The sequence below is a fragment of the Asparagus officinalis genome, chromosome 3 (assembly GCF_001876935.1).
Source record: "Asparagus officinalis chromosome 3, Aspof.V1, whole genome shotgun sequence".
NCBI classification, from domain to species: Eukaryota; Viridiplantae; Streptophyta; class Magnoliopsida; order Asparagales; family Asparagaceae; genus Asparagus; species Asparagus officinalis.
This window is the reverse complement of record NC_033796.1, coordinates 58,843,145-58,857,732: the sequence shown is the minus strand read 5'-3', so window position 1 is coordinate 58,857,732 and position 14,588 is coordinate 58,843,145. Positions and strand designations below refer to the sequence as shown.

At 38.3% G+C, this 14,588-nt stretch overlaps 1 protein-coding gene across 1 annotated transcript in view; it reads right to left on the bottom strand.

The window, feature by feature from the left end:
* Nucleotides 7,156-14,588, bottom strand: part of LOC109835167 (60S acidic ribosomal protein P0-3-like) — a 45,496-nt gene continuing 38,063 nt past the window's right edge. Inside the window, exons 4-8 of the mRNA XM_020403155.1 lie at nt 8,594-8,651; nt 7,701-7,825; nt 7,569-7,613; nt 7,393-7,474; nt 7,156-7,221 (exon numbers count right to left, since the gene is read on the bottom strand). Coding sequence (XP_020258744.1) covers nt 7,156-7,221; nt 7,393-7,474; nt 7,569-7,613; nt 7,701-7,825; nt 8,594-8,651 — 376 coding nt within the window. The remainder of the gene's footprint in view (nt 7,222-7,392; nt 7,475-7,568; nt 7,614-7,700; nt 7,826-8,593; nt 8,652-14,588) is intronic.

The following is a 14,588-nucleotide window of genomic DNA, read 5'->3' as shown; positions in this document are numbered from 1 at the left end:
AGTCATGTTCGCCATTAGGGTTTTGAAAACTTCTCCCAGACTTGTATCGGAGTCCCACTCTGAAGCATCGGGGAATACGGGGACCTCGATCGAAGTATAGACCTTCTCCGAGTGTGAAATCATATCCCTGCTTTTCCATGAGCTTGCGCGCTTCCGGGCTATACTTAGATAAATGCCGACCAGGTTTGTCATCATCTTCATCTTCGCTTAAGAAATAGTCTGGTAATGGGGAGATTTTTCCTTTACCGTATATCACTTCTTTTGCGCCTTTTATTTTGTTCGTGACGACCATGGTTGTTCCGAAAGAATGCTGGAGGCGTTCCTTTGTTATATAGGATGATCGAAGCGGCATATACAAATCAGGATTATCATACAATTCTTTTATCACATCATCAAGAGACAGGGAGTACTCTAAATCGTTATTTATTTCATTATTGGCAAGTTGTCAGTTACAACTGCCCTCTGACGTTTGGTTATTTATTTCATTATTGGCAAGTTGCCAGTTACAACTGCCCTCTGACGTTTGTTCATCGTCAAGGTTGATTACAAAGGGTACAATGTCGTTTAAAACATAACCTCCATTGTAATCAAATCCGGCTTCGGTATCAGCTTCTTCTCCGCTGTCCGTGCCATGGGCCGATGATTCAGTATCGGATTCGTTACCATAAAGGAGGGAATCAGTGAAATAATTCTCATACCCTTTGAATGGTTGCTTATCCGCGACCACCGTCCTAACCTTATTATCAGTGTCGACATACTTTAAACACTGATGGAGTGTGGAGGGAATTATAACATTACTATGGATCCAAGGCCGACCCAATAGTAAGTTATATGAAGTTTCAGCATCGATCACATAACATGTGACTTCTGTCTTCAAATCTCCCATTTGACACTTTACCCGGATCTTACCCAAGGGTCTTGACCCGCTAGTGTTGAATCCATAGATAACAGTGCCCGTGGATCCACTTGGATTCGGTTGACTTTGCTGGAGCCGATGTACCCGATGAAGTATAGCGGTCGATCGTGGTTCGAATTTTTCATCTGCATGTCCTCTTTTGTGAAAGTAATGCAAGGAAGGTTTTTAGTCGCTATGTTGCACTATTGACTCAGCGGTTCTGGCTGTTCAGGCACCGGCTTGATTTGAGTCAGAAACACCTCTGAATTGGCCAAAGCTTCTTGCAAGGCCTCCCTGGTTTCCTTGGACAACCGCAGCAACTTATACAGCGTTATCCGTGCTGGAATATTGGCTAATTGAGCCATTATATCGAAGACTTGCGGAGTTTTCGAGCTTTCCGGTTTGTCTCTTCCAATCAGGCGACTGAAACGAGACTGCTTCGGATTCTGCACCTCCTGGGGATTCTTCTCTTTCGGTTTATTCACCGACTGTCGTCGAGCCTCTTCGTCCGGTGTAGGACTTGTAATCACCCCCATCTCCGTGAGAGTTTTGGCTGGTCCCCGTTTATTCACCCCCTGCTCACTAGGTGGTGGATAATTGTAGTGATACTCATTTCCGCTTCGGGTCGCAAAAACTTCTTGTTCTTCTTCGGAGAGCGGGAAAGTAGGAGCTTCATCTCTATCCTCCTCGAAGATTGCGGAAGTAGCATTGCAGGACTTGCCTTTGCCATTTCTTCTCGAGGAAGTCGCCCACTGTTCGTCTTCAATGAGATCAGGATGAACCCATAGGATTTCGCCGTTTGGGGCTGTGTGTGGCACAAGTCCTTTTTGGCGCTGTCCATGTGGGTCATCGTTCACTGTCTTCATCCCTACTTTGGTGATGCGTTCCGGTTTGAACCATGTTGTGGGCACCGATCCAAAGATGATTGAAACCGCGTTTGCTCCAACATTCTTGGACGGCTTCGGGGTTATGACACCTATATCAATTAGCGCCTGGATCTTGTCCTTGAGGTGGTAGCACGACTTGGTAGGGTGATGGACCGCTCTATGGTATGCGCAATACTTCAGATCCGTCACTTTGTTAGCCCCTTCTTGATCCACAATCGCCGGGAGCTGGATTTTGTTATTCTCCAACAGGTACATAAAGATACCGGGAACTTCGTCATCCTTGAAGGAGTACACTTTGGGAAATCTTGGCTCTGAAGACTTCTGCTTCTGAGGCCGTTGTTGCCATTGTGACTACGATTGTTGTGGCGCTCGTTGCTGCTGCTGCTGTTGCTGAGGTTGCAATTGAAAGGTTTGATTAGCATCAACTGCCTTAGCATGTGCCTTATCTTTCCCCCGTGGGACGAAATTCTGTGCTGGAGCATTTGTCGCCTGCTGGCCTCTCTCCGCCTTCTTTCTTCTGAGGAATCGCTCGGCTTGCTCTCCTTGGACCTTCAGATCCTTCCATGTCTTAGACGGTGCTGTCCCCATTGCTTCCAACACGTCCAGTGCAAGGTTGTTGTGGCAAGTCTGGAGGATGAATTCCTCGGTGATCGGGTCCCGACAGTTCATCGCCTTGTTCCGGAACCTCTTGACGAAGGTGTCAACCAATTCCCCGTCTTTCTGTTTCTCATCAAGCAACGACCTGATGGATATCTCTGTGTCGTCGTTGAAGAAGTTGGCGAGGAATTTGGTCTCTATGTCGTCCCAGCTATTTATGCTTCCTGGCTTGAGGCGGCGATACCAATCGAAAGCGGCTCCACGAAGAGTGCCAACGAAGGACCGTACCATCAGAGGCTCATTACCAGAGATAACCCCCAGGTGTGATTTGAAGTAAATCAAATGTTGAGTGGGGGAACCCATCCCATTAAACGGCGTGAAGTTAATTAAGTTGAACTTCGCCGGATATGGGATTGATTCCCACTCTCTTGGGTATGGACAAGGAATGCCTGTTTTCTTCATCTCTTGAGCGGAAATCAACGTATTGATTTTGCTCTCGAGATTTTTAATCTTCAAGTTTTCACCTGTTTTCGCTAGCATTCTCATTACCACCCCCTGCATTGACGGGAGGATTATTGGTATTATGCGTCTCATTCACATTTGTGTCCTCATCTTCTAGATTAACCGGGTTACGACGACTTGGCTCACCTTGCTGGTTCGTCAATGCTTGGATTTGTTGGTCATGCATTTCTCTCATGTTTTGCATGGCCATCTGCATTTCGAACCTGAAGGTTTCTTATTGCTTAGCTAAGGTGTCTTCAAGCATTTTGGCCACTTGCTCCGCACTTATCATAAGTGTCTCGCGGGGTTGTCCCTCGCTGGATACCGTATTATCTGATGCAACCGCGGAGCCAGCATAAGATTCTTCATCTTCTGAAGGGAGTCTTGTCCGAACCCTACCATAAGTTGCTCGCTTGATGGTTCCGGACTGCAGACGGGTCATCCGCTGGGGTACTTCCGGAATCAACTCGGGATTGTCCTGTGTCGATGTCCCTTTGCTGGTCATATTCGTGGTGACCCTCGGAAATTCTTCATCTTCAACCACCGTTCTTCTTCGTCGGAAACGCCTAGGCCTTGGTTTTGGCGTTTCGGTACTAAGTCTTTCGAAAACCGAAACTCTTTCGGGGACCGCCTTGATGCAATCGCACTCAGACAATACTGCCCGAATGAGTTTGGAACAGGGGCATTGAGTTTCCTGTTCTCGGGGACTCCTCTTCCTGGTTTTACTCGTACCCCCAACACGATAGTACAATTCGTCTGCTTGACCTATCGTGTGTTGGCATGACTTCTCAGGTATAACATTATCGTCATCAGACGGTAATGTTTCCTTCTGAGGGTGAACTGCCTTCTTTGGGCTTTCGAAAGTCACGCGCCTCGAAGCATGCCTTTTTGGGCGTGAGTTCTCGGCGGGCTCCTGGACTTCAATGCGCAAGTTGGTGCGCATGACTGCCCTGGTCTCTTTGTCATGTTGGAGGTGGCGGCGACCCCCAGCATGTTGTGTCGTCCGGGGCTTCTTCATCGGGCCTAAACGATCTTGAACAGGAGCTTTGCCTCTCTCGTCGGGAATCGGACCGAGGCGCTCCAAGACTGACTTTTTCCTTCGGGATGATTCTGCATGATCTCCCGGAGAAACTATTGGGATTACCGGCGACTTTGGTTGATTCACCGGAGGTTGAACTTTGGCTGGAGGCTGTTTCGGCCTCCACACTTGGCGGGTTGATGGCGGCTTCTTGGCCACTCTTTCTTTCTTCAATTTCGTCGGCGGCTTAGAGGAGCCGCCATTCTTCAATTGTTGAGGCTGTTTGCCTCTCCTGTTCTTCAGATCCGCGTTGTAGCGGACCCCGTCTGTAGACTCCATTGCCTTAGCGAGTTGCCGCGCAAGGCGTTGACGTTGCCTCTAGCGGGCTCTCTTCGAGAGAGTCACAATGCCTTCAACCGTAGAGGCGTCGGCGAGAACAGGTTTGACCTCGTTGGAGGTCGGTGGAACTTCACCCGATGTGACTTTGGCATCAGCTGGGGTGAGAGCTTCGTTGGCGTTCTGAACTTCTTCAAACCAACGAGCTTTTCTCCTGGAGGAGAACTTCTTGGACTTGCGGGGGGAGGTAGATCCAGACGAGGATGAAAGGTACTCCTCGAACTTGGCCTGGTCGAATTCATACTCGACCTCCTCCTCGACCGGGATTGAGATCCGCGGCTGCGACGTGACGATCTCGGCAGCGAGATCGGTGGCTCCCACTGTGGTCGCCAGATTGTTCACGGTGAAAATTGCCTTCATTGAATTCATTGTTATCTCAAGTAATTGCTTTTTGGTTACAAAAGATCTGGTCTTTTTTAGATCCGGTTACAACGAAATCAAAGAAAAAGAAAAAGATTACAACTTTCCTTTCGAACGAATCACGAGCTCCTGTTTTGCGGTCGTTCGCTTGTGTGGGTTCTTTGCCGACGCCGGGGTTAATCTGTGGACCACCGCGCGATCTAGATCCGGTAGGATCTACACGATTTGATGGGTATTATTTCGCGAAGGAAATAATAGCCGGGGGGGATTAATTCACCAAGGAAATAATCGCCCTTAGTTCTCGGGATCAAAGGCCAAGCTTTGATCCGGAGTATGATCTCGTGTAGATCTCAGATCTGATCTTTCTCTCTCTCGAACTCCTACCTTTTGTGACGTGGATGCTCGCCGAGAACCAGATCTGAATGTTCAAGTCCTCAAGTCTTCAAAACTCCAAGCTCAATTCTCAATTCGGCAGAGTTTCGGCTCTCAAAGTTCCAACCTTTGAAAATGAACCAAGGGGGGCCTATTTATAGGCTCTCTGAACTGGGCCCGCGCACAGAACTGGGCCGGCCACCTATAGGTGGCCAGCTCTGGGCCGAGCCACCCATAGGCGTGGTTTTCCGTCGTTTTCCGTCTTCGGTTCAGTCCGTGATCTGGTTCTGTGGTTGATTTATCCGACTTGAATCGTTGACCTGATTTGGCAGTAAATCCGATTCCTGATTTGGCAGTAAATCCACTTCTGAGTTCGAGTCCGAAACTGATCTTGATTCGATCGTGATTCGTCCGAGTCTACCCTTGGATGGATGACTCGTTGACTCCTCAACCCGTTAGCTTGATTCCGTACGCGAGTGGATCTATTCCGTTGTTTGCGTGCGATTCGTTAACCTCGTCGCCTCGTTGGTTCGTCGGTTTGTGCTGAGCTGTGCTAAGGGATCTATAAGCAATTTTATACGCCTACAGTAGGTCGTGGGGACCAAACTCCGTGATCATATCACTTATTTGAGTTTGCATTCGCGCTCTTATTTTTGTGTTCATCTTATATCATCTTTGTCAATTGCTCATTGTTTATATTTCCACTATATTGTTTATATTTTATTTCACCCTTGTGTTAGTTTCATATCCTTGCATATGTCTCTTGTTGTATCTCATTGCTAGGATATATTTGTTAATAAGTTTTTAATTGGTATTTAAATCAGATTAGCTAAGCATAAACCCTATTCCCCCCCCCCTCTAGGGTTCTTTCCTAGTGGCATTAGGGTCTAACAAACTTGTCAGGTGTTATAAGTCGACTTAAAAACATGCACAGACACTGTTCATGCTAAAAAACTGATGTGCCTTTAAAATAGCAAATAAATTCTAAAAATTATAAAACTTTGGGAAATATTTATAAACATGATAATAAAGATGTTAAAAAATGAATTTTTGAATTTATGCTTCCCATTTGTAAAATATCATCGTTTCGCAAAACTTGGTCAAAACATGAAAACATGAAACACTACAAGAAATTACATCTTTAACGAAGGGATTTCCCTTCGTTAAAGAGCTGAAAACCTTCGTTATTGTATGCTAACGACGGGGAAAAAATCCCTTCGTCACCCGTTGTTGAAGCCCTCTTCACTAAAGGGTCACGAAGGGATATACTACCCGTCGTTATAGAGTCTATAACGACGGAACATATTACCATCGTTAATATTTACGACGGTAATTATCACCGTCGTTACCATCAGTGACGGGATTTTTTCCCGTCATTACCATCAGTGACGGGATATTTTCCCGTCATTATCATTAGTTATGGGGATATTTTCCCGTCGTTGAAGACTAATTAATGACGGTTGGATACCGTCGTAAAAGTCCTCATAATGGGTAATTAGTAACCCATCAACGACGGTGCTTTCCCTTCGTTGATGAACAAAATACGGTTTATAAAACCGTCATTGTAGACTACAAATTTCTAATATACATTAATAATATTTTTTCCATTCATAGGCAACTATCATATTATTCTCAACCTGACACTAAGATTCACAACACAAATATATTAAAAATACCCAATAATGAATAAAAAGGAAAATAAAATTCTATTCATTAATAACATCAATAAATAAAATTCCACCATCCTCAAATATTCAATACTAATAACAAGAGTTAATATCCTAATTGTTCTAAAGAAAAATACATGAAACTATCTACAACAAATTAAAATACAAGTTTGGGGAAGACACATTCTTTCATCTCTCATCATCGTCAAAAGAAGACTCGAGCTACCCCCTCTCCTAATCTTGCATGAATAGCCTGAAACTTTTAAAAAAATCACATAATTAAAAAAATATCAACTAAACAAATATTATCTTAATTATTAAGTAAAAATCATATTTTTTAGTGCAAGTAGTCAATCATAAAAAAGCTTTTCCAATCAGGACATTGCTTTACAAAATGTACAAAATGGGAGATGAACCTTCGAAAACTTCTTGTCTTTTCTAGATTCAAGAGACGGGGGAGCATTATTCAAGGTCATGAGAAAGACCTGCAAAATAATTTTTTTCAGAGAAGGCATCACTGAAAACATGCTGCATAACAGAAAGTAACATTCTTGCATAGCTTTCCAGATATTCATATTTTAGGTGAAAATCAATGAACCAAAGTCATTAGCTAATTGTACCAAAATCCTCTTGCCTTTTGGAACTAAGTTCAAATGCAAATGGAAAACACAAGGAAGAAAACTCAGATTACTATAATACCTTTATAGGCGGTCGAGAGGAAAAAGGAGCATGCCCATGAGCAAGCTCCAATGTCGTAATTCCAAAAGACCAGATATCCACCCTGCAGTTTGTTACGAAATATTCTGTGAGATCTGGGATCTACAAAATGAACTAAACTAAACAAGATAAACAACGAAAGAAGTCACAAAACCTACTTGAAATCATAACCATATCGTTGCTCCATCACTTCAGGTGCCATCCTAGAAAAAGAAGATTAAAAAAATCAGATGTCACTATCTGCAAAACTAGTAATATGTAACCATGCTAAAAATTTTCAAAGGACGCACCAGCAAGGAGTTCCAACTAAGGTATTCCATGTACGCTGCCTATCACCCGAATCAAAAAGGCAAGCGGAAACACCAAAATCTCCGAGCTTCACTCCTCCATGTGTATCAACTAAGATATTACCAGCCTACAAAATATATTAAAGTTAGAAAGCTGTCTGCATCATTAATAAGGTAAAATGGAATTAAAACCTAAGATGATGAAATACAGTCAGAGTCAGCATAAGACGATCTAGAGGAAAGGAAGTAAGAATACCAATTTTCTTACTTTTAGTACAAGACTCATTCTAGGTCTCAAGCAAATAGCAATTGGAATAAAATGATTCCAGCTAAAAGAAGTAATCGCTTCAAGGGTATTACATGATAATCAATAAAAGAGCACTAATAGAATATGATGAGAGAAGTGGATATGAAATTAAGACAAATTATATAATATATATGTTTGAGAATCAGGGTTTTGGTGCCAAAAAATGTATTATAGTAGAACACAAAATCCATCAAAGAAACAAGCACATGTTACTCTGCCTAGAACCACAGATGTGACATTTCAAGTGGAACAAATTCATACAAATCATCATTAAAACTTGAACATGTTTTACTGCTTGACAACCAGTTAGAGACACCCTAATGAATGGCAATTTATAATACTAGCTTCATGGCTTCAAAAAATAAAGGATGAGCATAGGTTATTAATTTGTCAAATAATTTTGTGCCTAAACACAGCAAATATAAACAATATCACAGACATGTATAAATACAGACAATTATGTTCACACTTACATTTTCTCTTGTCCTTAGGCTTCCTCCCGAAACTGTTTTTATTCTGCCAAGCAACCCTCCATCAGAATAAGCCATTAGAATCAAAATTCACATGAAGATGCAAAATGATCAATTACCTTTGCATTGTTGAGCCTCGGTAGCAGCTCCTTATCAATGCGATTGTCTTCTGGTGCCCTACACAAAGCTCAAGATACACTATAAGTTCTAAAACAAACTAAAAGAAATTAATCTAATGAAGATGACTGCAATATGCGACAAGAAAGTACTTTTTGCTCACAACTTTTTTTGCTAGCTTCCTGTGTGGTTTAAACTTAATAGAAATATTTGAATAACATAGTTTAGTGTAATGATATGTTGATTTAATTTTAAAATTTTTATATAACCAATATATTTAATGTAATTATGCATTTTAGAAGCTTTATAACAATATTTATTTGATAATATTTATATAGATATTTCCACCGTATATCAAGAAAGATTTTTGACATCGATATTTACGGTCAAGAAAAAAACAGAAACAAAACTGCAACCACAAAGAAGTAAATATCTTCATTGCTAATTACCATCAGATAACTTGTCCAATTAAAGATAATTGCAAAGTGAAAATTATGTCAAGTAATGAACACAGACTATTTTACTATCTACAAAAATGCAAATTCTAAGAAGAATAAACCTCTTGATATTGGGAAAACAGCTAAGAGATTTACAAAGTAGAATGCTAAAATAGTAATTAGGTGAATAACAAATACAATTTGCATGCAAAAATTTTATGAGGTCTGGTTATAAATGGAGAGTAAATTTACAGACCAAACTTTTTAAATACAGTTGAAAAGATCCATACAAAGTTAATTTATTAGACAGCAGAGTCTTAAATCTGTCACTCATGAACATATTAACTTAAAGAGATATTTCTATGTATATAACGCAACAAGTCTCGAAGCAAAGGGGGGAGAAATGTTTCATAATTTTGTCACTTAAGCACCAAATCCTCATTGGTGATTTAACTAATGAATTTACATTCCTGAGTTAATTTTCTTACTTCTTTCTACTTTAAAACAGAGTGCTTCTAATTTCTTCTCCCCCTAAAGCAACCACTGACTAGAAGACCTTTTTATATCGTCGTCCATTTTGGTGGTTAGGACCTGATAATTGTTCTGTATAAACTAGTTTTTTTAACCATTCAATCAAAAAAGGATGTGAGCCCTTCCCAAGTCTTGCTTAATTAAACTCAAGGAAAAATGAATTTATAGGAGACAGTAAACCATGCAAATCACATATATTATTCTAGCTAATAGACTATTCAAACTTGAAAAAAAAAGCATAATTACATTGCACAAATCCTGGTCGTTTAGCACTTGCATTATAAAAGTCACCCCTTTATTCAATGGAAACTTCTAAACAATCCACAAACTATAAAAGTCAAAGAAAATATCACAAATATCAACCTTTTATGATGCCCAGATTACTTCTATTTAACTATGAAGATGACTGCAATATTTCTATTTAACTATGTTATCACCTGCTAACTATATCTTTCAATTCTCCTTCGAAGTCTCATCAAGCATCTTATGTACTACTAATTTCAGCAGCAAACGGATGTAAAATAGCAGAATCACAAGGACGAACTGAGAGGATAAGGAGAACCATTGAACTGAGCTTAGAAACAAGGTGGCTTTTGGAATCAAATGCATAAGCAGAATACATCTGAAAATACCCCAATTAGGGTTAGGGTTTTGAGGTAGAGGACTTACAAGTCAGGCGTCAAGCGAAAATGAGGAGCAGGAGAGGCAGCGAGGTCTGATTTGGGGAGGAAGAACTACGATTTTTTAGGGGCACTCGGCGGCAAACTGCAGGGTCGACGACGGTGGCGAACTGTAAGGCTCGATAACGACAGAGACCTCTAACGACGGCGGCGACCTCCGACGGTAGCGGCGAGTTCAGAGTTGGTTGGTGGTGGGGGGGGAGATGAATTGAAGGTGCACGGGCGATTGGGGTTTTTTGATGAGAGAGAGAGAGAACGAGGTTTTGGGTGGATTGCGTTGGTTTTTTCTTTTGATTTTCACGAAAATAATTAGGGGGGCGTTGGTTTTTTCTTTTGATTTTCACGAAAATAATTGGGGGCGGGGAGTTCCCTCTGTTGTGTGTATATGCAAAAACAAATTGTTAGGCTAATTTCAGTCCTATTATGGTTAGGAGTGTCATCAATTAAGATAATAGATCCCCTTCATATTTAAAGAGACCCAATAACGACGGTATTAGGATCAAATTAATGAAGGGACTTGAAATCCGTTATCACATCTCACGTCATTCTTTTAATATTTGTAATCACTCGACGAAGGATTTAAAACCCGTCGTTATTATATACACATTAATGACGGTCAACTGGTCCCTTTACCAATTTTGGTCGTTAAATACCGGATTTCTTGTAGTGAAACACTTGTTTTTGATAATTTAAATTAAACAATATTTTGACACATTATAAAATATTTTTATAGACTTGATAAAAGATGTAAAATATTGTTATGAAGTTTACAAACTAAAAATTCAATATTATGCAAAAATAAAGTTTTGCACAATATATGCATTTGACAAAATGATAAATATGAAACATATAAATGTGTATTTATTTCATATCTATATTACTAAAATTTATCCATATAAAAACAAACATGTATGTATATAAACATAAATATATTTGTTTGTAAAAACGTTGTTTGTGTATAAAACCTAAAACCAAAAAGTGTACATATATATAGATAGAAACTAATAAAAATTGTGTATATCATATTGAGCTTAGAGTATTAAACACACATAATACAAAATCTAAACTATTTACCAAAGCAATCTTGATCTTCAATGAGCTTGTCTTGGTAAACATGTGGATGAAGCTTGAACTTGGATCTTGTCTTTAATTGCAATGCTTCACTCCGATATTCAATCCAACCTCTGATTCATTGTTTGTCTAGAATGAATAAGAAAACACAAACACTAGACAAACAATATTAGTCGTAAATTGTTTGTTAAAACATCATCAAAACAAAAGGCCAACATTACCTTGTCTATGACACCTCTTATGTTTTAGATAAATTTCCAAAATCTATAAGTTCTCTTAAATTAGTCCTTTTATATTAAAAGCAATTAAATTAGTATTAGGTCAACTACATTCCATTAATCTTGCATACTTTGTCCTCAAATTTTATATACATTTCTCTCAAAACATTTCTCTTTGCCTCCTTCTCTACTGGCTATTTGTTGAAATGTCTTTAATACAATTCATTGCAGATATCAGACGTAGCTATTTAGAATGTACGAGAAAAACTACCAAAATCAATTTAGTTAATTATTGTAATTCACATCTTTTTACCTCGGAGGGAATTATTTATTAGAATCTATAAACTTGAATAAATTATTTAAAATATAAAAGATTTGGGGACTTACTTGACAACATGTGTATTTTTAGGGGAGTTTATTTAGGATTATTTATATCTTGATCTCCTATTGTTTGTTGTATTTGTTAGCTATGTTATTAAAAAAAGGAAATTTTGCCTTTGTGAATAGTCCCACATTGGAAAATGAAATAAATAGTTTGTGGTTTATAATGGTTCTCCTCTTATTGGGCTTTGAATAGTGTTTTGGATTTTGTATTATTTGGGCTTTGCCTAACACACACACACGCGCGCACGCCACGCCACGACGCGTGCCACGCCACGCCGCACACGCATGTTTTTGTTTTCTCTGGCTTTATTTTGCACATTTTTCACGTGTGTAACTACTGCGGGTTTATTGCGTAACGGTTAATATTATGGTGAATTTTACCGAACTTATTGCTGGATTTTATAATGGCTCTCTAAAACCCTATATAAGAAGCCGTTCTCATTCTTGAAATACACACAACAAGTCTCTTCTTTCTCGTCTCTCCTCTGATTTCAAAAGCGATTTTCGTCTATATTTTGGTGATATTTTCGGGCAACCTTCTTCATCTGAGCAGAAGCTCTGTACTCTCTTTCGAGTTTAGAAGTCGGTCGATTACGGGGGGTTTTGTAGTTAGTGGAGAGAGAATCATCGGCGCTAGGACGATAGGCATGTCCTTAATCTTCTAAGGTAATGTTTACACGACTGCTCTCAATCAAGCCAGACTTTCTGATTCTGTTTTACATTCAGATTTATTTGTTAATTTGCATGCTATAACTTAATAATATTTGATTTATATCAAACAATCTAGAAGATTAATAGTTTATAGCTCTTGTTTTTAATTTGAAATAAAGTTATTGTTTACCCGAAAAAACAGTTTCTGTTCATTAAAAAACAGAATGACTGTTCATTAAAATAAGTTTTTCTTGTTCATTAAAATTTTTACTGTTCATCAAAAAATAATAAATTTTTATTGTTTATCCAAATTTATAATTGTAGTAATTAGTTGTTAATTATTGCTTAAATAATTATAGTTAATTGTCTTATTCATAATTAATTGTTAACTTGTTATAAATATTTTCCAAAATAAAATTACTTGATTTTATGTTAGGAAATTAATTCAAAGAAAAAAGTATATATATATATATATATATATATATATATATATATATANATCACTCAACAAAGGCCCCTTGATTTAACACCAAAGCCCAAAGCCAAAAGCAAAAGAATGAAGCCCATGAAGCCAAATAATTTCTTTTAATATTTAATGAAGCATTGAAGCCCAAAATGTCAAGAAAATATCCAAAAGTCCAAGCCCAAAATCCCAAGAAAAATAAATATACCATCAAGGAACAAATGAAAAATGTTTTGTGAAAAAAGAAACAAATCATGCAATCTGGATATCTTGGTAATGTTTGGTATTTTGTCCATATCTCTCTCGTATCAACTCGGAATTGGCTGAATAAACATTCTCTAGAAAGCTAAGAACGAGATCTATAACTTTTGTATTTATGACATCTCTGAAATCGGAACATATCATGGACAAATATTCGTATAATAAAGCACGATCTGAATTTCTGTGCTGAAGAAGTAATTATGGGAAGAATTTGAAGGTTAATAAAGAATATAGCTCAAGATCTCTTCTTTCAGTAAAAAAACCATTGAATTAATGAAGAAAACAAGCAAAATGCCCAAGAATTCAAGCCCAAAAGCTCAAAGGCTAAAAATGATTCCTTAGGGCTTAAGTCTTCATCCAAGGACTCTCATTCATTGTTGTTTACTATAAATAGGGGTAGAGAGTAAGGGGTTGAGGGTGTAAAAATTTTTGTAACTCCATTTGGAGAGGATGGCTACTCTTAATTGAGAAGACTTTCCAAAATTATAACTTTTGTTGTAATTAATAATAATAATTTTTTCACCACTTTAAATTTTTCTCTTCTTCTCTTTGTTGGATGATGAAGATGAGCATGAAGATGGAGATTAATTTGAATGTTTGTTTTTCTTATTTCTCTTTTATTGCTTATTAGTTTAGATTTATTTTCATGTTTATAGTTAGATTTTATTTTCTTGTTAAATAGCCAAGAGGCTAGAACCCTCTTTCCTTAGATTTATTTCATGCTTATAGATTAGATTTATTTCATGCTTATAGAGTAGATTTATTTTTTTGTATTTAATTCTTATAATTTATTTTGTAGTTTAGATTTTATAATTTATTTTGTAGTTAGATTTTAATTTCTTGTACTATTCACCTTGAGGGTAGAACCCTCTTGGGTTTAGTTTTTTTTATTTGTTTATTTTCATTTTATTTGATTCGCCTTTAGGCTAGAACCCTCTAGGGAATCACTATTTTCTAAGAAGTGGGTTCAATTTTAGATTACTCATATCTATAATTGAATCCACCATCTTTAATTTCTTGCATTTTCTTTTATTCTTGAATTTTATTTCTTTTTATTCTTGATTTTTATTTGTTTCTTGATTTTTCCTTCTTGCCTTATTGATCACATTCATTCTTTATCACATCCACTCTCACTTACATTTTGCACCTATTTACACACCATTTTTACTCTCTCAATCTCTTCACAATCACATTCACTCATCACTCCTAATTGTCACGCACACAACATAAGAACCGATTTTATATTTTCTCTTACAAAACACCTTCCTCGTGGGATCGATATCTTTATACTATAACTTGGC